The sequence below is a fragment of the Odocoileus virginianus genome, unplaced genomic scaffold, assembly GCF_023699985.2.
Source record: "Odocoileus virginianus isolate 20LAN1187 ecotype Illinois unplaced genomic scaffold, Ovbor_1.2 Unplaced_Contig_4, whole genome shotgun sequence".
NCBI classification, from domain to species: Eukaryota; Metazoa; Chordata; class Mammalia; order Artiodactyla; family Cervidae; genus Odocoileus; species Odocoileus virginianus.
In genome coordinates this window covers 1,875,582-1,897,700 of record NW_027224321.1, presented here as the reverse complement: position 1 = coordinate 1,897,700, position 22,119 = coordinate 1,875,582, and the positions used below count along the sequence as shown (strand labels likewise).

The following is a 22,119-nucleotide window of genomic DNA, read 5'->3' as shown; positions in this document are numbered from 1 at the left end:
AAGGGGAAAGGGAAGAGTATAAATTAGGAATTTGGGATTAACAGATACATACTAGATATAGAATAAACAAAAAGGGACTATTGTATAGCCCAGGGAACTATATTCGCTGTCTTGTAATAACCTATAACGGAAAGGAATCTGGACAAGAATGGATGTATATGTATAACTGTGCTAAAGACCTGAAACTAACACAACATTGTAAATCAACCATTGTGCCCTGGCTCCGCTGCTGTCCTGTCCGACTCCGAATTCCACGGACCGTAGCCTGCCAGGCTCCTCTGTCCACGGGGATTCTCCAGGCAAGAATACTGCAGTGGGTCGCCATTTCCTCCTCCAGGGGATCTTTCTGACCCAGGGTTAGAAACCCCACCCCAGCACCCCCAGCCCCAGCCCCAGCCCCATCTCCTGCACTGGCATAGGGATTCTTTACTGCTGAGCAACCCGGGAAGCCAACTGTAGTTCCATAGACTACAGATGAGAGCAATACTGTCATTCACTACCGCCCCCTGCTGGTCACACACTAAAATTGCCAGCGCAGAAGACAAGGAGAGTAAAAAAGTGCTCACACTGTGGAAACTGAAGTCAATGAAGGGACAGAGCACATCCCCAGAACCCACGTTTATGGCATGCTCTCTGTAATCGCAAATTCAGGGCTGCCTGTCCCTCCTGGAGCTGGCTCTGTGGGGAGGGAGAGACCAAAGGGAGTGCAGGACACATGGGCCAGAGCGGAAATGTGTGTTTCTCACGGTGCGTGCGTGCTTAGTCATGTCTGACTCTTTGCGACTCCATGGACTGTAGCCCACCAGGCTCCTCTGTCCATGGGAATTTTCCAGGCAAGAATACTGGAGTGGGTTGCCATTTCCTTCCCCAGGGGATCTTCCCAACCCAGGGATCAAACCCACATCGCTGGCAGGAGCTGCTGGCAGGCCTGCGGGCTTGCCAACGAGACATGCAGGGACACTTGCAAGTGGTGCACGGGGCTCAAGGCATTGGCTCGGGCCGTCAGCACAGGTGGGACGCCACTCTAAGTGCATTTTGCCTCGGAGCAAGGTAAGACCACCAAGTATACTACAGACGACCCCCTGAGGGTCCCCGGCTACCCACAGTCATGCTAACTCTTGGCTAACACTTCTGGAGAAAATGACCTATAGAGAAAATGATTAATCCAAAAAAAAAAAAAAAAAATTCCAGGCTTCCAACAAGATTCCAGAGACTCCTCAGCCAATAGTTGTTGCAGAGATAATTGCTCTGAATCTATCAATAAAGCCAAGCTGCCCCTTCATTGACTGCGAGCACCAATTTCTTTCACCGGCATTATAAGTTGGTGTTCACGGGCTCACTCCTGCCATTACGGTGATAAACAGTTTAAACCACAACAGGGTCTGACATGTAGATCAATTCTGGGTCCATAAAGAATCTACACAACAGGTTCTAGGACAGGAATTTACAGCCGCCAGTTTTTATTCTCTCTTGCTGCAAAAATTACTTCTGTCAAACACTTAGGAGAGTGAGGAAAAATGTAAAAAAATTAATTTTTCATGTACTACCAGAGCAGCCTTTCTCAACGCCGAAGCTCAAGATGAATATGTTTCTGCATTTAAAAAATTACTTGGAGCTGCATGCGGTGCTGAGTGGGAGCGGGTCCCAACCCTCCGCGCTGACTGTGAGCTGGCAGACAGCAATTTGAAACCCTGAGCCGAGCTGTCTGCATTTCCTCTCGGGGCAGCTGTGGGTCTCACGTTAGCAACGCCAAATTATATTAGACATTTAATTTTAAACCTCAGGTACTTAAATGTAAAACCTTACCACAGTAATAGTCATTAAGCAGTGGGGCATTCCATCTCACAGAATGGGTTCTTCTTGCTCCTCCCCCCACCCCACTTAATTTAACCAGGACCTCCTGTTTTGTGGTTTTGCACACCACAAAGTCACCTAGGTAATTAGGAGTTTGCTCACAGCTGCTTGAAAGGCAGAAAACCCCAGGGTACCTGTGGGTCCAGAGGGGAAGACTTGACAAAGTTCTCTGGAGCCAAAGTCTTAATTTAGAGTGGACGATGGGGTAGAGGAAAATGGAACCCCCACGCTACGTATTATTATGTACAATAAAAACGTGGGATAATAAGAAGGCATATTCACCAACACACAGGCACTCGGATTCAAAAGCGGCTGTCGTCCCCCTGCTCCCATTCCTGCGGCTACCACTGGGTAAGCTTTTCTATGACTCTGACATCCAAACCAGGGAAACGGGGGGAAAAGATGATTAATTTTTAAAAAAAGGGTGGTGTTTGTATTTCACTGTGACTTAGAGAAAAAGCATGACAGAGAGCTCTTAATCACTGTTTCTTTTGTGGTTAGTTTCCAAGCATGGCAGGGAATGCGGATGCCAAGTTGAGGTCCTGAAATCCATTCATAACTGTGTTTTCTTGAAGTCAGCCGTCGGATCCTGTGCCCTGGTTTTTATTAACAATTGCTCGGGGTATGGCAGGACGGTACCATTGAGAGGGAAGCTGGGATGTTACTCTGGATGCAAGTGGGCCCCAGTCGCCTAGAGTTCTTGACAACATGTGCTCCGAACCAGGAAGTCTAGCTGGAGCCTGGGACTCTGCGATTCTAGCCAACTTCCAGGGGCTCTCAGATACCACTAAGTCCGTGGACCACACTTTGAGAAGCAAGGATTTCGACCGATGGTTCTCAGACTTCAGCCCACAGCACCATTCCATGGGGAGTCTGTTAGCACAGAGGCTGCTGGGCGCCACCCCTGAGTTTTAGATTCGGTGGGTTGGGAAGATCCCCTGGAGGAGGAAATGGCAACCCTACTCCAGTACCCTTGCCTGGAGAATCCCTGGGACAGAGGAGCCTGGTGGGCTGCAGTCCACAGCATCTCAAAGAATTGGACATGACTGAAGTGACTTAGCACCCATGCATGGGACTGGGATGGGACTTAAGAATCTGTATTTCTAACCAGTTTCCAGGGGATGTTGCCGTCACGAGTCTGGGCAGCCTGTCTAAGAAATGCTGATGCAGAGAGTCTGAGGCCTGGAATCAGGCCACCTGGGTTCACACGGCAGCTTCACCAGGAGGTGACTTTGCATAAGTGATACTGAGCTCCTCCTGTACCAGAGCCTCCCCGCCTGGAAATGGAGCCAAGAGCAGCACCCACTCCACGGCGAGCAGACGTGACGGTCCACACGAGGGCCTCAATAACATCAGCTCTTTCTATCATGACTGCTGTTTCTCTTCAATCATATCATATCACAGCCACCCGTCCTTAGGAAATACAGATGTGAAGGAAAACCCCTGTGACACTGCAGGACCCTTACTTCTGTGAAACATTCTGTTGTCTCTCTGGATCTTTGCTACTTGAAATGTCAGCTCTAAGTTTTAAGCAAAATGCTAATTAACTCTGCAATTTAAAAAATGTATTTATTTATTTGTCTGGGCTGGGTCCTTTTCTCCCTGCGGTGGGCCTTCTCTCCTTGTGGTGAGGGGGCTACTCCCTGGTTGCGGTTCAAGGGCTTCTCAATGCAGTGGCTCTCGGTTGTGGAGTACAGACTCCAGGCACTCAGGCTCAGCAGCTGCGGCTCCAGGCTCAGTTGCTCCCCAGCACGTGAACTCTTTCCAGACCAGGGATGAAACCTGTGTCCCCGGTATTGGCAGGTGGATTCTTAACCACCGGGCCACCAGGGAAGTCCTAGTGTTGCAATTTTGACCCCTTATCATTCATCTCAAATAGATGGGGAAACAATGGAAACAGTGACAGACTTTATTTTTTGGGGACTCCAAAATCACTGCAGATGGTGACTGCAGCCGTGAAATTAAAAGATGCTTACCCCTTGGAAGGAAAGTTATGACCAACCTAGACAGCATATTAAAAAGCAGAGACACTACTTTGCCAACAAGGTCTGTAGTCAAAGCTATGGTTTTTCCAGTGGTCATGTATGGATGTGAGAGTTGGACTATAAAGAAAGCTGAGTGCCAAAGAATTGATGCTTTTGAACTGTGGTATTGGAGAAGACTCTTGAGAGTCCCTTGGACTGCAAGGAGATCCAACCAGTCCATCCTAAAGGAGATCAGTCCTGGGTGTTCATTGGAAGGACTGATGTTGAAGCTGAAACTCCAATACTTTGGCCACTTGATGCAAAGAACTGACTCATTGGAAAAGACCCTGATGCTGGGAAAGACTGAAGGCAGGAGGAGAAGGGGATGACAGGATGAGATGGTTGGATGGCATCACTGACTCAATGGACATGAGTTTGAGTAAACTCTGGGAGTTGGTGATGGACAGGGAGGCCTGGCGTGCTGTGGTTCATGGGGTCGCAAAGAGTCGGACACGACTGAGCGACTGAACTGAACTGATCACTCATCCCTCCTCTTCCTGCCTGTCCTCATTTTGCTGCATTCCAACTAACACCTGGTTCTTGAAACGCTGCTCACGTTTGCACTTCCGTGTGGCCCCTCAGCTGTTCCATGCTCCCCTTTCCTCCTCTCCAAGTCTTGGTCCAAACTGCCTTCATGTTTAGAACCTCCCTCTGCAGTTTTGCACACACAGGGAATCCATGTGGTTCCTGAAATGCTGCTCAAGTTTGATTCTCTTTGGGAAGTTTTCTGAGATTAACTGTCTCATCCGTAAACCACTTGCGCGGTTTCAGCCGTGCTCTCCCCACCCATACCCTGCTGCGGGCTCACACTGCTCTCTCACTTCCTATGTCCGTGCTCCATGCGCTGGGGCAGCAGGAGGCCTCACTAGTCTTTCACAGACACGCTATATGAAAGAACAATGGGCAGCCGGGCATTAGCGTGTGAGAAATCACTTGGTAAATTTATAAACAGCATTCATCTAGAGGTGACCTCAGTCATACAGGTACTTTATAAAGATGCCTGTACAGACGATGAGATGGTTGGATGGCATCACCGACTCAATGGAGATGAGTTTGAGTAGACTCCAGGAGTTGGTGATGGACAGGGAGGCCTGGAGTGCTGTGGTCCATGGGGTCGTGAAGAGTCGGACACGACTGAGCGACTGAACTGAACTGCACTGAACTGTACAGACCAAGGCAATCACCTTTCGTGGGAAGAGGCTTCCAACCAAATCAAGCGTCTAGAAATCGGGGAGTCTCTGATGAGACAGAAGGTGTGGGGGTGCTTTGGCTCACACCTGTGACCAGGGGCAAAGAACTACTGGGTAGAGGGAGAGTTAGCTAGTAAGGCGTTTTTTTTTTTGGTGGGGGGTGGACTGCACTTGGCAGTAAGTGGGATCTTAGTTCTCTGACCAGAGATCGAACCCGTGCCTCCTGCACTGGAAGGACAGAGTCTTAAGCACTGGAGCTCCAGGGAAGCTCCCTAGCGAGTCTCTGTGCGAATGGAAAATTTGTAAAGAATGGATTTTAGGTTCATATGCTGCTTCCAATGCTTTTCCTAAAAAAATATTATTCTGAGCGTGTGGGAGGCCAACACTTGGGGTTAAACTTGTTCTTCTATATTATTACATAGTTATACTCCCCAAACATAACTCTTATGGCACATAAAGAGCCAAGCCCAAAGGCTGCTGCCCTAATCAGGCTGTGCTGGGTGCTCAACGGACAAGGAAAGCTCTGGCTGGGGGCAGCTGCTGGGCAAGGCAGGGCCATGGCGGTGTGTGCACCGGGCCGAGGAGGCCCAGGTCAGCTCCTCCTACCCTCAAACACGAGTGTGCCTTCTCAGAAAGAGGGCGACGGCATAAACCTGCTCGGACAGCAAGACAATGCTAACTGAAAAATGGACACACTGCAGAGTACTGGGCAATGCAATTAAGTGTGCGATGGAGAAGGAAAGGGCAACCCACGCCAGTATTCTGGCCTGGCAAACCCCATGGACAGAGGAGCCTGGTGGGATATAGTCCATGGGGTTGCAGAGAGTCAGACACGACTTAGCGATTAAAACAACGAGTAGGTGGACTACTTGCCCCTCCAAAAAAAAAGTGACCGTGGCAATAACAGCACATCTTCAGGGACAGAAGCCACAGGCATTTGAAGCCCTGCACACCTAAGGACCACACAAGGGCGGGAAGAGCACACCCATTTGAAGATAAGATCACGGAGGTCGCCCGCCAAGGCCGTCCGGTCAGCAGGTGGAGCGGGGAGGGTCTCTGCTGGAAACACAGCCCCGTCTGCTGAGACGCTGGGCCTTCTGGGGCCCCGATGACCGTGAACGCACACGTGTCACCTTATAAGGGAATAAACTGCAGGCGGCTAATGTATAACGATTTCAACCCCATCACTGCATTTCTGGAGGTACTGTCATGATACCAGACGACAGGTGAAACGCCCAGCCCCTGAAGAGGCTGGAGGCAGAGGTTTGCTCTCCACGGAAGCATCTCGTTTTGTCTGAGGAAGGAGCGGGGAGTGGGGTGCTGGGCTCTGGGTGAGGCCGTGTGTACACCCCAGGCCCGCGAGATCACAGCATCCTTTGGCGCTGCCTTCCCAGACCCCGCTTCCCCTCCTGGGACTGGAGATGCCACTCCTTAAGGCCTCTGCTTGGCGGCGGCTGACGGAGGAGCGTGGGGTAACTGGCGACAAGGAAGCTGTTTACCCAAAGTACACGTCCTGCGGCAGCAGCTGCTGGGTCTACAGGGAAGACCTGATGCTGAATCTTTTAATTAGAACAAATTATGCTAAAATTACTCTAAAACCCTGTCTGATAGATGACACACTACAGTGGGAATTCCTTTAAATACCGGTGAACAGGCCATAGACAAAAATGCCACAGGCAAAGCATGTTGCGGTAAGCGGGGCCTCGATGCTGCATAATTCATGCACTCACACATATGTCAAGATGGTTTCCCGGGAACACATTTGCTTCCCAAGAAGATGTCCACACTTGAAAAAAAGAAAAAAAAAAAGCAAGGGGGAAGACTCTCCCAAACTTAACAGGATATACCAGGAACCTGGACCAATGGCTAAGGAGGAAGAATTATGTGTATTGATTTGATGCCAAAAAAGTGAAGCCTAACCACCTACAGTGGTTCCACACTAATGCTGGAACATGAAGGCCACCTCGTGGAGGGATGTGTGAGCACGGGCACAGCCTCTCCTAAAGCCTCAGTTTCCCAATCTGTCAAGTGGGGCGAACCTCCACCGCGTCCCTCCACTGGAGCGGGACACGGGATGACGTGGGTGAGGCTGCCGATTGAGGACACAACTGCTCCACAGGTGGACGGCGGGCTGCACGCCGTCGGCAGGGCGGCCGCGCTCACAGCAGAGCGCCGCGTCCAGCCCCTGGTTTACAACCGAGGACCGCGAGGCGGCCGCGGGTGCGCGGGGCCGTGCCTCTCTCTTACCACTGCTGACGGCTGAATTTGCAATGACCGTAGCCTCGCTCCACTGGTCGGCACTGGAGACAGAGTAGGACCGCTGCTGCATGCCGTCCGCTCGGCTGTTGAAGGAGCCCAGGCTGACGCCGCTCGCCATCTGAGACCCAGGCGCACTAGTGACATTCCCTAGGAATAAACAAGTCAGGTGAGCACCAGTGCGCACCGCACGCCCGAAGCCGGCAAGAGTCAGTCTGGGGGCTAGGCGCCTGCGCGCCACGGACCTGACGCCGCGCACCTGACGCCGCGCGCACCTGGCCTCCGGATTCACGGAGAGGAGAGGCAACGCCGGAAGCAACAATGCTCCGGAGGAAAGCCGGGTGAAGCAAGCCTCACGGTGCTCGACAAAGGAAGCCAAGGCCTCAGGTGGCTGCAACCACCGCGAGCCAAGACAAAGACGTGCACTGCCATCTCTAGACGGAGCAGCGGTGAAGACAGGAGGCCCACTTTTGGGGAAAAAAAGAAAAAAACTACTCCCGGCGGGGCCTCCCTGGGGCCGCAAGGGTAAAGAATCCACCTGCCAATGCAGAAGCCTCAGACCGATCCCTGGGTCGGGAAGATTCCCTGGGAGAAGGAACCCACTCCAGTATCTTGCCTGGAGAATTCCACGGACAGAGGAGCCTGGCGGGCTACAATCCAAGGGGTCGCAAGGAGCTGGACACAGCTGAGCGACTAAACAACGATATTCCAGCAGGCCAGGGAGACAAGGCGGATCCTGGAGGAGTCCTGCTGCGTCGACGTATTGGTGCAAGCAAAACCATCGCTAATAGGATTCCACTGTCTGCTGCCAGAGTTATTCTCATGGGACAGCCATACTTTATTATCAACACAAATCAGAGTTCCTAGATGCGACATGGGTGGCAGAGTCAGGCTCTTAAACCAGGTAAGTTTACTCTTCACCTTGAAAAGAGACTACACGGAGGGAAAATAATCTTGGCACCTTCACAGCATGCAGCGTGGTGAAAAATGGGTCCATTTTATACCTAATGATTTGAATCAGTTGCTCAACATCAGAGTGAATTATTGTCACCACAATTTCAGACCCAAAAATATAATTAAGCACCTTTCTCTAAAGCTCAGCCAATCACACCTTGCTGCTAGGGAGTTCGCTGGATCTATAAGGAGATCTTTGAGGGCATTAAACGGTTTTTTTTTTTTTTTTTTAACATTCCTCCCATTTTGTTTTTGTTTTTTTTAGTTTAGAACCAATTAAGTTCTAAATTGTTTCCATAAAAGGTTTTCATAGCCCATGATTTTAAATACATAGAGCATACTTCTGCTGCTGCTAAGTCGCTTCAGTTGTGTCCGATTCTGTGCGACCCCATAGACGGCAGCCTACCAGGCTTCCCCGTCCCTGGGATTCTCCAGGCAAGAACACTGGAGTGGGTTGCTATTTCCTTCTCCAGTGCATGAAAGTGAAAAGTGAAGTCATGAAAAGCTTAGTGAAAAGCTTAGTCATGTCCAACTCTTAGTGACCCCATGGACTGCAGCCTACCAGGCTCCTCCATCCATGGGATTTTCCAGGCAAGAGTACTGGAGTGGGGTGCCATTTCTTTCTCCGATAGAGCATACTAGTAGTCCCCAAATCTGGCCAATTACCCATGGAGCTATTTTAAAAATAGCAGCTGCAAAAAAAAAAAAATTTCAAATTTTGATTCCAGCGGTCTGGGGGGTAGAGCTCGAGGGAACACACATTTTTCAGAAGGACTTTGGTGGTCCTGGTGAGCAGCAAGAGGTGGAAACCAGGGCCCAGCCACAAACAAGGCCCTCACCGTCATTGCACGAAGCGATTAAAGAAGCGGAAAGATTCCGCTCTTAAAAATCTATTTCTACCTTAAAAAACGATGCCAACTATATGCTGCTGTGCAAAGTGGGTGCATCTCGAATATTGCAAAGGAAATAAAAACTACAGCGGAAGCTCTTCAGCACCAAGGACCACCGAGATCAGAGATGCTCTTGAGAAGTGCACCTGCCCTGGCTCCTCGGCCGAGCTTCGGGAGTCCTCAGTCAGCCAGCTCCCCGTCTCCCTCCTGGCTCCGATGTTCTGATTCTAGGACTTGCTTGAGCCCCAAGAACATGGAAAGTCTCACGTCCTGAATGGTAGCGTCAAAACCAGCGCTGGCACCCGCTCCAGGGGCAGCAGGGGGCCAGGTGTGCGGCATCTCACGAGGATGGGGCGCGCAGGCTCAGCGAGGCGCCGCAGAGAGCCACCGCACACACTCCTCGGGGTCTTCTCCACCTGCCATCGCTTAGGGAGCTGTCCTCGGGTGCACTTTGGCCAGATCCCTGCACGACGGGGCACTGTAACAGCAGGACGAGCATGCCCTGGAGCTGAGCGGGTGCTCCCCTCGGGCAGCTCGGCAGGGTCTCCCCTGCGCTGACACCCGAGTCTCCCACCGCCTTCTGTTCGCACCTTCTCCCCTCTTGGGGAGGACACCCACCGGGCAGCATCCATCAGCTCGGGTACCTCTGGCTCCCTGCTCGGCTGGACCAGGTGGGAATACTGGAGTGTGAAGTGGGGGTGCACATGTCTGGGCTCCCTCCCTGAGTGGGTGCCGGGGGTCCCTGTGCTGGAGGCTCGCTGGGGGTCACCCCCCTCCTCTCCCTTTAGGTCCGGGATGGTCCTGGTGCTACCAGCACTACGCCCTGGCGTCCCTCTGCCCACAGCTCCATCCCTTTGTAAAGAAACCCTTCTGACCGAAAAGGTGTGGTCCTCAGCCTTCTCTTCCCTGTGGGGACGCCCATCCCACGCACCCACCATTTAAGAGGGGCTCACAACCTCTCCCGAGACGCTGAGGCCTTTTCTGGTTTCATCAGCAGAACTCAGAAAAACACTAACAGTTTTGGGACTTCCCTGGGGGGTCCAGTGGTAAAGACTCCAAGCTTCCAATGCAGGCGGGTTGCAGGTTGGACTCCCTGGTTGGGGAACCAAGATCCCCACATGCTGAGCATGTGGCCAAGAAAAAAAATGCTAACATTTTTATGGTGGATGGAAGGAAAAGCAAGCAAGCAGGAGGAAAAGCACAGGGATAAGATGCATGTGGGCTGGGACCCCACTCTGAGCCAGGACCCCCCACCCCAGGCTGGGCTGCCCACAGGGATGCCTGCTGTTTGCTGAGAATGTTAAGGCGATGCTCCCATCCTCCCTTCAGTGCCCACCTGTACCTCTGACAAGTCCTTATCAAGGGTGGGCCTGTGTGTACTCAGTCATGTCCAACTCCTTGTGACCCCATGGACCCACAGGAGCCCACCAAGCTTCTGTGTCCATGGAATTCTCCAGGCAAGAATACTAGAGTGGGTTGCTATCTCCTTCTCCCGGGGATCTTCCTGACCCAGGGATGGAATGCAGGTCTCCTGCATTGCAGGTGGATTCACTACCGTGTGAGACACCAGGGAAGCCCACCAAGTGTGGGATTTATCCACAAAATCTCATTTCACACTACCTTCAGGCACACAAGGCCAAAACACCTGAAAAGCCAAGACTGAGTTCACCATCTATCTGTCTTTGGGCTGATGAATCGATCAGGTGACTTTTCCTTTGTTCATTCTGTCTGGGGTGTGGCTCCGAGGACAACCAGCCGCAAACCCTCCTGACGCATTTGCTTCCATCAAAAGGTGGATGGGATGATCTAAGTGTGTCTATCCCTGACTACTCGGTACCAGACTCCAGGAATAAGCGTCCACACACACTCAGATGCCAAGGTCAACCTCAACTCCAGATCAGGGACACAGGAAATGTTCAAATGGAGACATTCAATAAAGGACTAATCTTAGGATGATAAGCTCTTCGTCTTAAGGTCAAACATCAACCATAGGAAAGTGAAGGGGTGGATTTATTACAAATGTACACGCTAATGAAAAACTATGTGATGATGCTGATTGTACAAGTGGTTTTTCAACTTCCAGCTGCTTGTTGAATGACATTTTTAGCACATTATACTGCTGGTGGATCTGCTCTAGGGTTCAGATCCTGAGGGGGCCCCCAAGGAACCAAACTGGGGTCTCTGGAGTGAAGAAATTCCCATAAGGCTGTGTGGTCCTGGTGTCTGCAGAATCTGTATGAGACCCAAAACAGCTGTGTGGAATCCTTAGGCAAGCCCACGCCAAGGGCCTGCCAGCTGGTGAGGATCTTCTTATCCCTACATGCTCAGTCATGTCTGACTCTTTGCGACCCCATGGGTTGTAGCCTGCCAGGCTCCTCATGGGGATTCTCCAGGCAAAAATACTGGAGTGGGTTGCCACTCCCTTCTCCAAGGGATCTTCCTGACCCGGGGATCTAACCTGCATCTCCTGCAAAGGAAGTGGGTTCTTTACCACTAGTGCCACCTGGGAGTTTCTTCACTCCAGAGACTTCAGTTTGGTTCCTTGGGGGCCCCCTAAGGAGCTGAACCCCAGAGTAAATCCTCCTGTGAGGCGCTAGTGGTAAAGAACCCACCTGCCAAGGCAGGAGATGCAAGAGATGCAGGTTCGATCCCTGGGTTGGGAAGATCTCCTGGAAGAGGAAATGGCAACCCACTCCAGTATTCTTGCTTGGAAAATTCCATGGACAGACGGAGCCTGGCGGGCTACAGTCCATGGGGTCACAAAGAGTCAGACACGACTGAAGTGACAGGCATACGAAAGAATGAAATTCTGCCATTTGCAGCAAGATGGATGGACTTGGAGGGCATTAGGCTGAGTAAGATAAGCCAGACAGAGAAAGACAAATACTGCATGATATCATGCACACGTGGCACCTAAAAGCCACAACAAAGTGAGTATAACAAAGCAGCAGACACATGGGCAACCAAGGAGCTGTTACCAGTGGGGAGAGGGAAGGGGTAGGGACAAAAACTATTAGGTATAAAATAAGCTTGTACAACATGGGGAATATAGCCAATAGTTTATCATTCTAAATGGAGTATAACCTTTAAAATTGTGACTCACTATACCTGTAACTTGCATAATAACATTGTACTCCAATAAAAAATTTTAAACACATTTAGAAGGATAAAAAAATCATACAGACATGCACCAACAATCCACCAGAACAACTTGTATAAGAATGTACATGGCAGAATTATTCAGAATAGTTCCACACTAGAAACGGCTGAAATGTCCATCCATCCACCACGGGGATCTCGTGGGAGATCCTCACCTGTAAGATGGAGTGGACCGTGACGTGGGCCACCTCAGGACAGACATCAGACAGGATGTGGGCCCACAGCAGACAAAGCCCAGGGCGCCACCAGTCCTGGTCCTCACACAACCATGCAACGGGGCAAACCCAACTGTGGAGCAGGAAATGAGACGAGGTCCCCCTTCGTGTGTGAGTAGGGGGAGGTGCGGGCAGTGGAGGGATGGGACCCAGGGGGCTTCCTGGGCTGCCGGCCACCTGCTGCAACTTGACCTCCACGCCCGTCACCCACATTGTTGTTTAGTCGCTCAGTCGTGTCTGACTCTGTGACCCTCGAGGACAGTAGCCCACCAGGCTCCTCTGTCCATGGGGTTTCCCAGGCAAGAATACTGGAGTGGGTTGCCACTTCCTTCTCCAGGGGATCTTCCCGACCCAGGGATGGAACCCACATCTCTTGCACTGCAGGTGGATTCCTTACTGCTGAGCCACAAGGGAAGCCCCATACACTTAGCTGGAACTCAGGAGTTTGCGCTTTCTGAGTGTATATTCTGGAGAAGGAAATGGCAGCCCACTCCAGTACCCTTGCCTGGAGAATCCCATGGATGGAGGAGCCTGGTGGGCTGCAGTCCATGGGATCGCAAAGAGTCGGACACGACTGAGTGACTTCACTGGATATTAAATCAATATAATTTAGTCCCCCCACCCCCATCAAAAAAAAACTCTTAAAAAAAGAAAAGAAAAAACTCATTTGAATGGTGTGTGAATGCAGAGGTCAGATCAGGAAGCATGAGGAAAATCATCAAGGGGCAAGGAGACAGTTTCAGCAGCGCTAAGTCCCAAAGAGTGGTCCAGCCCTACGAAGTACGGGATGCCGGCGTCCAGAGGAAGGGAGGCACAAAGGGACCGCTTTGGTACCGTCTCAGTGTTCCCCGCCAGGGTCTGCGTTATCACGACAGACATGGTCGACTTCCTGGTCCACTCTGAACTCAGAAGCCTGCTTCCTCAAAGACCCCTTCTCTGGATCATCTGGCCGCTGGCCTTGATGGGCAGGGGTGGCTGCATTACGATGCTAATCCACGGAGCCTCACGCCAGCCCCTTGATATGGAGATGTGTGTGCCCACTGGGCCGGCTGATTAGTGCAAGCTTCCATGTGTCAAAGGCGCCAGATTCTTCCCCAAGAATAATTTTAGCTTTACTTACATCCCTAAAGTGTGAGAGTTGATTTGAAAAGGTACTTACCTCCACCATATGCTATTTTTCTTTAAACAATTTGCATTTCAAAGTGAATATGGCATTTATAGCTGAATGAATATCAGTATGTTGCCTGATCTCACACAAGCATGAAAAAGATGCTGGTTTTCTATTGAACAAGAATGTTTTCATTCGCCAAATGACATCAAAGACAGAATTCCTCTTTTAAGCTATAGGCTTATTACATTAAAATAGCCTGTCCTGATTTAAAAAAAAAAATACCCTGAAATAAGGCTTTTCATAGCATTCAAATAGAGATTCATCAACAATCTTTTTTCTTTAATACAGAATTCTGCTCACTGCATGTCCTGATTTTGGTTTGTCTTCAATAATGAGATTTGATCTTCCTACCAATGCTTCAACTGGGAAAACAATACTTGGCATTTGGCTTACTGGTGAATCAGCCTGGAAAAGGGCAGAAACTCTTGGTGATGGTGATAATGAAGTTTCATGCAGTCTGAGAGTGGAGAAGAAAAACCCAAAGAGGATTCTTGTGAGTGCGTGAGTATGAAACAGACCTTTATTTCCGTTGTAGGACTTTGTAATTTTTTAAAATAATCATAATTATAGGAAAAAGATTGATAGGCACTCACTCTTTCCCTCGGAGGTCTCACCCTTTGAAATACAGACTGCTCTTGGAGGCCTTTTTTTCATTCCTATGTGGCTTCAAATCTTACTAAAAAAACTCAAGAGTTCAAGGTTACCATGTAAACCTATGGCTACACCCCAGCCCGCTCTGAGCATGGGAGGGAAAATCAGGTTGGCTGGAATCAGGTTGGGACAGTGGAGGCCTTCCTAACGGCTACATCACTTCAAACTAGGCCTTGGCCATCTGTTCTGTCCTCTAATTATAAACCCAAAAATAATATAATTCACAACACTACCATAAAAAGTGAGATACAAATGATTTAAGTGCCTGTGAGGAGGGCCCATTCGCCTCACTATTTGCATTGGAAATCTGCCCTCCTTTTGGCAACAGGATTTCAGGCTAAGAGGATTTTTTTTTTTTCCCCAAGGACACCTTCAGTAGTTTTTCTTAAAGATGCAGGCGTTCAGGACTCAGCACTATGTGACAGTTGTTTTGTAAAAGAGCACAGTTCAACACATTTACCACTGAGATAGGAATCTTGTGTTTCTCAGAATGCTATGCATTTTGTTTATTTTTTGGTTATATATCTTCTGCAGTATGCTTACTGGATAAAAAAGAATGTACAGAGTCCAGACTCAGGGGTAATGACAAATCTAATTACTACTAAATAAAATATTGTGGCCATGCCCAGAATTGAAAATCCTGGAATTAAGACAGTCCATGGTTATTTGGAAATAGCTTATGTTATTCCAATGTCTCCCGGTTCTAAAGATGATGCCAAGGGGAAAAAAAATGGGAGTATGCTTTGCTGTAGGAATTACTTATAATTATTTTGCAAGGTTACACAGATATGCAGATAATGTAAATTAGAAGTCTACCAGAATCGCATCCAGTAGATCAACTCATTGTTGGACATGCACATATTTTTCTTAGTTATGACCACAGAAAAGATGTAATATTCTATTACACTTCTTTAATATAACTTCCCATCCATTTCTCCTTATTGTTCCAAAACCTTCATAATAATTTTAGATCTATAACATCTTACGATTTAATGGAGATACTTGCCATTAATGGAGATAACCTGCCATTAATGGAGATAACCTGCCATTAATGGAGATAACCTGCCATTTTCTTACCTCTGCATTGTTTTGACTGTTTGAAATTCCTCATTACTAAAAACAATATTGCAAGGGATATCTACTTTTAGACAATTCCTTAGGCTGATATCCTAGAAGAGTTATATTAATGATTGGGTCAAATAGCAGTAACATCCTTCTGACTCATGATATATGCTATGAATTAATTTTCTTAATGACCAGTGTGGTGTTGGAGAAGACTCTTGAGAGTCCCTTGGACTGCAAGGAGATCCAACCAGGCCATTCTAAAGATCAGTCCTGGGTGTTCATTGGAAGGACTGATGCTGAAGCTGAAACTCCAATACTTTGGCCACCTCATGCGAAGAGTTGACTCATTTGAAAAGACCCTGATGCTGGGAGGGATTGGAGGCAGGAGGAGAAGGGGACAACAGAGGATGAGATGGCTGGATGGCATCACCAACTCGATGGACATGAGTTTGAGTAAACTCTGGGAGTTGGTGATGGACAGGGAGGCCTGGCGTGCTGCAATTCATGGGGTCGCGAAGAGTCGGACACGACTGAGCAACTGAACTGAACTGAACTGAGTAGGCTAAAAGAAGATGGAACCTGAACAAACAAGTCAGGTCATAATTCGTAAAATGAACACAACAGTAATAATACAAGGACCAAATTACATAAAGCACTTTGTCAACTGCTAAGCTTTTGAAGATGGTAGTTGTTATTAATTTTGCCAATGGTGAGTTTTCCTTTTCCCTACAGTTTAATTTTTTTCAGCAAAAATGGTGATACTGCTCATTCTGTGTTTAAAATCTAAAAAGTCTGGATATTCTACTGTTTCTTGTGTGGTGGCGTCCTGGTGTGTGTAAGCTGTCCGACTGTTTGCCTCGTATCTGTGTTTCACTGTTCTAGTGAACACTTCCCATGAGCCCAAGCACTCACTCACTGGATGGTGTTTCTTGAACCCCTGTTCCTGCATACGGACCAGTAGCAGTGTTTAGCCTTGGGACAACCTGACGACACTCTTCCCACTCTGAGTTTCCCAGCAGAGGTAATGCCGAAGTCATCAGAAGTAGAGCAGATAAAGTGAAAGAGAAAGAGAAGAAATCACATGCTCGGGGCTAACGCAAGCAAAGGATGAAAGAGAGGACCTCACGGTGAGGACAGGCGAGCTGGAGTGTCCATGGCCCATCCCACCTACATCCCATCGCTGGGACACCGTACCACCTTGGGGACGGATAGAATTTGATGTCTGCTACGATTTAGGATGACACCCTTAAGCCCATCAGAAGGTAAGTTGTAATAACTGGAAATGGCTTTAAGTATTTACTCCAAAGACAAAGCTTGTGTCTTCCAGATGAGTGGTGTGGCACTCATTCTTGCCAATGACACTTGCAGTCCTCATCCTGCCTGTTTATATGTGAGTGATGAACACTTGGCAACTACGCATTCTGAAGATGCTGACGGAGAGCAACCACCACTTGTGCTTATTTACATGATGCTTCCTTAGCCACAAGCCACTTCTCGATACAAGTTCTATGAACAAGTTTATATGCAGTGGTTATAATGAGGTATGACATTACACAAAAGGAGGTTAACACTAAGGATTTTCTTTTAAGTGATAAAACATGAATTTAACACCTACACAGTCAGTTCAGTTGCTCAGTTGTGTCCGACTCTTTGCGACCCCATGGACTGCAGCACGCCAGGCTTCCCTGTCCATCACCAACTCCCAGAGTTTGCTCAAACTCATGTCCATCAAGTTGCTGATGTCACCCAACCATCTCATCCATCCCCTTCTCCTGCCATCTTCAATCTTTCCCAGCATCAGGGTCTTTTCCAGTGACTCAGTTCAATAATGTTTTATAAAACACAAAGTCCAAGATTCTCATATCTTGTCTTCTAGTTCCTTATTTGGCTCTATGCCCTCAAGAACTTAGTTTTAATTGTTCAGTCCCTTCTCTAACATGTTCTTCCTCCTCCATCTGATATGACACATAGGTATGTTTTGCACAAAATTCCCTGTGACTGAGCAGCGCACTGTTTGAGGGCAGGTGTCTCTGGCTCTCACTGCATCTTATAAGCCCTTTCAAGGAGGCGGCCGTGATGCCCACAGCACGGCCCCACACGCAGGCCTCCTGGACTTCCTCCTCTCCTCTCCAGGCCTCACAGAATCGTCTCTTAGGACTGAATGGAGACCCTGTCTGTGAGCAGCGAGGACGCCGAGGGATTCCATGTTTGCAACTGTGAGGATGTGAGGGGGCTACTTGCTTGTGAGTCAGGACGTTTGGGGGTTGCCTCCTCACTAGGAATATTCCAGAGAGAGGCAAGGTCTCTGCAGGCGTGGTTACTTGAAATGCCAGGCCACAAGGTTCAGAGCTGGTAAAACATCAGGACGACTAGGTTCTCCTCTGCCAATGTGGGAATGGTTACGTAGCAAGTAGGCCAACCATGGACTTGACTCTGGCACAGAAAGGCCCCAACCTGAGGCCCTGGTCCCAGCCAAGGCCCTGGCCAGCCTTCCTGAAGACCGTGGGTCATGTACTGACGTCTGTCTCAGAGCTCTGCCTCCCCTAGCCCTTCTCCTGTAGCCCTTCCATGCTGACTATTTTGCTGATCATGAAAGCATCGTATCAACAGCTGAAATCCTATTCTCCACTGAACACACACATTTTTGAGAGGGGAGAAAGTCTCTACAGCAACTTTTATTTACTTATTGGAATATCTGTTCCCATAGAGATGTACAACTCAGTATAGCCAACATCCCTCGTGTGTTTATAACGAAAATCATCAAGAATTAACTTGCTTTTGTCAGTTCTTGCAGAAAGGAACACTCCATTTGGAGTTTAAATGACTTGAAGATGGTTTCCTTAAACTGGAAGGTGTGGCTTTGATTTCTACGTGAACTGTACCCCAGTGGTCTGAACCACAGGATGCTGCAACGGAGGAACCGTTACCTGAAAGCCGACATAGTTACCCTCAATATTTATCACTTACGTCTCACATGACGGGTGATATCCAAGAATATTTACTTCATGCAAAAATAATTGCCAGGTCACGACATTAGGAGAGGAAAACAAAGGAAGAGAAACAGTGGTCTACATCTCAGAGTTTACAGTTTAATGCCGCAAACCATATAACACACATTTGCCTAAGCCTCGGTGGGAAAACCGTATAAACAGAGAAACGACTGACAGTAAGAAGGCATTTCTCCTAAGAGCAGAAGAGGCCGAATTAAATAATAGCTTGAGTCATTTCACTTCAGATGTCACCAACTTTCTCAAATTCTAGTCTTAGAGAAACCCCACGAGACATTTTTAACCTAAAAATAATGAATTAGTACTCAGCCACCAAAACCTAGCCCGCTGAAACCTGGCTTATGCAAGCAGACCTCACCATGTGATGCTGACTTGGGGGAGTATTCTCGAGCAAATTAATTCTCAACCAAGAAGGCAAGCGTCTGCAAGCGTTCCGCCAAGTTACAGGAGTTTAGCCGACGCGTCCAATTTATGTACCGGCAGGTTCATGCTGTAAACAGAACCCAGGGTGTGGGCGATAATCGGGTGACCAAGGCAGGGATGGGGTGAGAAGCCAGGCTCTGAAGTCCTAACAAGCCCGAGACGTGACCGCCGGGAGGGGATCGCTCATCCGGCTCACGGAACAGGCTCTGGAGTTATTACCATGTCTCCTAGACCATCTGAAACTAAACAAAGAAAAACTTTTGTTTCTACGAGACAACCGCGGATCCAGTTTTGATGCTGCGTGATTTTTTTTTTTTAATAGCTGTTACCACTAGCAGCAGCTTAGCGACTCGGCGTCTGCAGTGTGAGCAGTTTTGATAAACAGCCTCTGCGGGCCACACAACGGGGATAATGTATCCTTAAGTACCGCCAATGAGCTGCCATTCTGCACAGCCAATTACTTCTGTGCGTCTGTCACTCAAAGGAAAAATGACTGAGCCCATTAGATCAAACCTTTGTCACTGTTCCTAATGCACTCTTAGGCCTCATTAATCTCCGGGAGCAGCAACAGAGCCGCCGGTGTCTCATTGCCTCCCCCGATCAGGCCCACGTGAAGCCTCTCATCTCTCCCCCAAGTGCTCCGCGTTAATCAAGCTCTCCTTATTACCCCAGTCCCTGTCACGGCGGAGAGCGCGCTCCCTCTTAAATGCTCTCATTATGACCCATCTTTAGAGCCGGCTAAGTGGAAAAAAAAAAAAAAAAAGAGAGAGGAGAGGGAGAGAGGGAGAAAGAGGACGGGAGAGAAAGAGGAGAGGAAAAAGCAAGTCCGATCACATTAATATTCATGACAATAATTAGTATTCTAGGTCACTGAATATTCATGCTATTAGTTTGGTTTTTTATGGGTTTGCTGGATGTCCTGATTACTGGAGTGTGGAGGAAAACATCATGGTTGAGACTTTCGATGTCAACGGCGGTTCAGTCCGCAAAACGCGTTGAGATCCTTGCCTCCCCCCCCCACCCCAGAAAAAGAATCAGCTCGACCCTCGGGGATGGCTATTTCGAAACCGCTGGGGGCCTGCGTGGCGGGGAGGTGGAGGAGAAGGGAGGGGAAAGGTCTCCCCCCTTTCACAGAGGTCCCAGCGTCAGTCTGGTGAGGATGAAAACACACCCACAAATACCAACAAAAGACGCACTCTGGGGACCACAAGAGAGCTGTCATCTCGAGATGGAACGCCGCAGTCAGGAGCTGGGGAGAACGGGAATAGAGAGGGTGGACACACAGAACCAGAGCAGGGTGCCCCGCGGAGACTCGGGGACGTCCTGATGGGGACATCTCCTGCTGCCATCGCGGGCGGAGCTGGGGGGTGGGGGGCGGGGGTTTAGTAGGTCTAAGCCACTAAGTCTACCCAACGGCTAAATAAACACTTCATGGCACCTGCAAAATTAATTCCAAGACCTAATTTCTCACCTCTCTTCCTTCACTGGTGCTGGGCAGGACTATCATGATGGATTCCTGACACAGTGCTGAGGAGTCAGGCTTTGGGAAGGCACAGGCTGTGTTATCTTTAAAGGGATGGAGGTAGGCACTGTTCTCCCGCTTTTGAGATGAGGAAGCTGGGGCTTTAGAGACACCTGCACAAGGTCCTAAGATGGGGGAGGCAGCATTCAGTTTAGTGACTCCAAAGCCTGCACTGTTGGCCCTTATGTTTTCCTGCTTTCTATTGAAATGTCAAAATAACTGTCAAAGCTGACATAATTCTGTATTCTGTCATATGTGGATACAGTTCTACCAACCTGGCCCAAAACTCATGTCAGAAAGTATTTCTGGACATTTGACCACCTTCTCTGGAAAAGTTCTTTTCAGAAAGTTTAGTCGCTCAGTCGTGTCCGACTCTTTGCAACCTCATGGACTGTAGCTTAAAAGGCTCCTCCGTCTATGGGAGGAGTACTGGAGTGGGTTGCCATTTCTTTCTCCAGAGGATCTTCCCGACCCAGGGATTGAACCTGGGTCTCCCACGTTGTAGGCAGATGCTTTACCCTCTGAGCCACCATGGAAGTGGAAGTCCTTCCACCTTCTCTGGAAGCATCCATGAAATGACAGGTATTCTCTAAAATGTGACTTCTGATGGGTTCCCTTAGAAGGGCAATGTAGGACTTCCCTGGTGGTGCAGTGGATAGGAATCCACTGCCAGTGCAGAGGACATGGGTTCGATCCCTGGTCCAGGAATATCCCACATGCTGCGGAGCAACTAAGCCCGTGAGCCACAATTACTGAGCCAGTGCTCTAGAGCCCACCAGTCGCAACTACCGAGCCCGTAAGCTGCAACTACTGAAGCCCGCATGACTAGAGCCTGTGCTCCACAACAAGAGAAGCTACAGCCACGAGGAGCCTGCGCACTGCAACAGAGAGTACCCCCAGCTTGCTGCAACCAGAGGAGGCCCACACAAACCATCAAAGATCCAGCACAGCTAAGACTGAAAACAAATAGATAAAAAGAATGGAAAAGGCAGATGCTGCCCTGGGCATCCTGAGAAAGTCATCTTGGAGGAAGGGAACGATGTGATGGGGAAGGGGGAATTTAATCAGGTCTGAATCAATAAATATCTTCTGGGTTCTCCTCCTTCTTGTTGGAGTAGATGCTGAAGTAATTTTTTCAAAAATCCATTGAGAGGGAAATGTTCTATATCCATGTATGTTATCCAAAAATGCTTTCTTTCTGCCTTCACACTTGATTGATAATAGTTTGACTCTACATAAGCTTCTAAATTAAAAATGATTTGTCCATGTAACAAATACAAGGTATTGCTCTTGAGAAGGCCAAGGTCTATAAGAGTTTTCTTCCTTGATAGGTTAACCTCAGTCTTTCCTTAACTTGGATGCTTTCGGGAACTTGTCCGTGTTGACAGAGCTTACTCTCCCATCCAATTTGATACTTGACTCTTCAATTGAGAAGACACTGGCATTTTCTTGGTCCGCTCCAGCATCCTTTCTTCTGTTATATCTTTGATTGCCAGCAGTATCTTCAGCCATGTTCTTTATAATTTGTAATCCATTTACTGAAATTTTTATTTTTGCAATTTCCCCCCTTAATTTCTCCTCAGAGCTCTTTCTCCTCAGGTTTTTCATATACTCTTTTGTTTGCTTCATTTTGTGAATACAAGAAGCAACCTCTTAAATCTTTCTGATGATAGTAATTGTTGCTGCTTAGTCACTCAGTCGTGTCTGACTCTTTTGTGACTGCAGCCTGCCAGGCTC

The 22,119-nt window shown here is 48.7% G+C and overlaps 1 protein-coding gene across 9 annotated transcripts in view; it reads right to left on the bottom strand.

The window, feature by feature from the left end:
• Positions 1-22,119, bottom strand: part of AGAP1 (ArfGAP with GTPase domain, ankyrin repeat and PH domain 1) — a 568,266-nt gene that overhangs the window by 151,880 nt on the left and 394,267 nt on the right. For 7 of the 9 annotated variants that reach the window (XM_070463558.1, XM_070463559.1, XM_020905503.2 and 4 more), the window contains one exon: positions 7,316-7,474. The exons of the other annotated variants lie outside the window; for them this stretch is intronic. In XM_070463558.1, the coding sequence (XP_070319659.1) occupies positions 7,316-7,474 (159 nt within the window). The remainder of the gene's footprint in view (positions 1-7,315; positions 7,475-22,119) is intronic. 9 annotated transcript variants of the gene reach the window in all.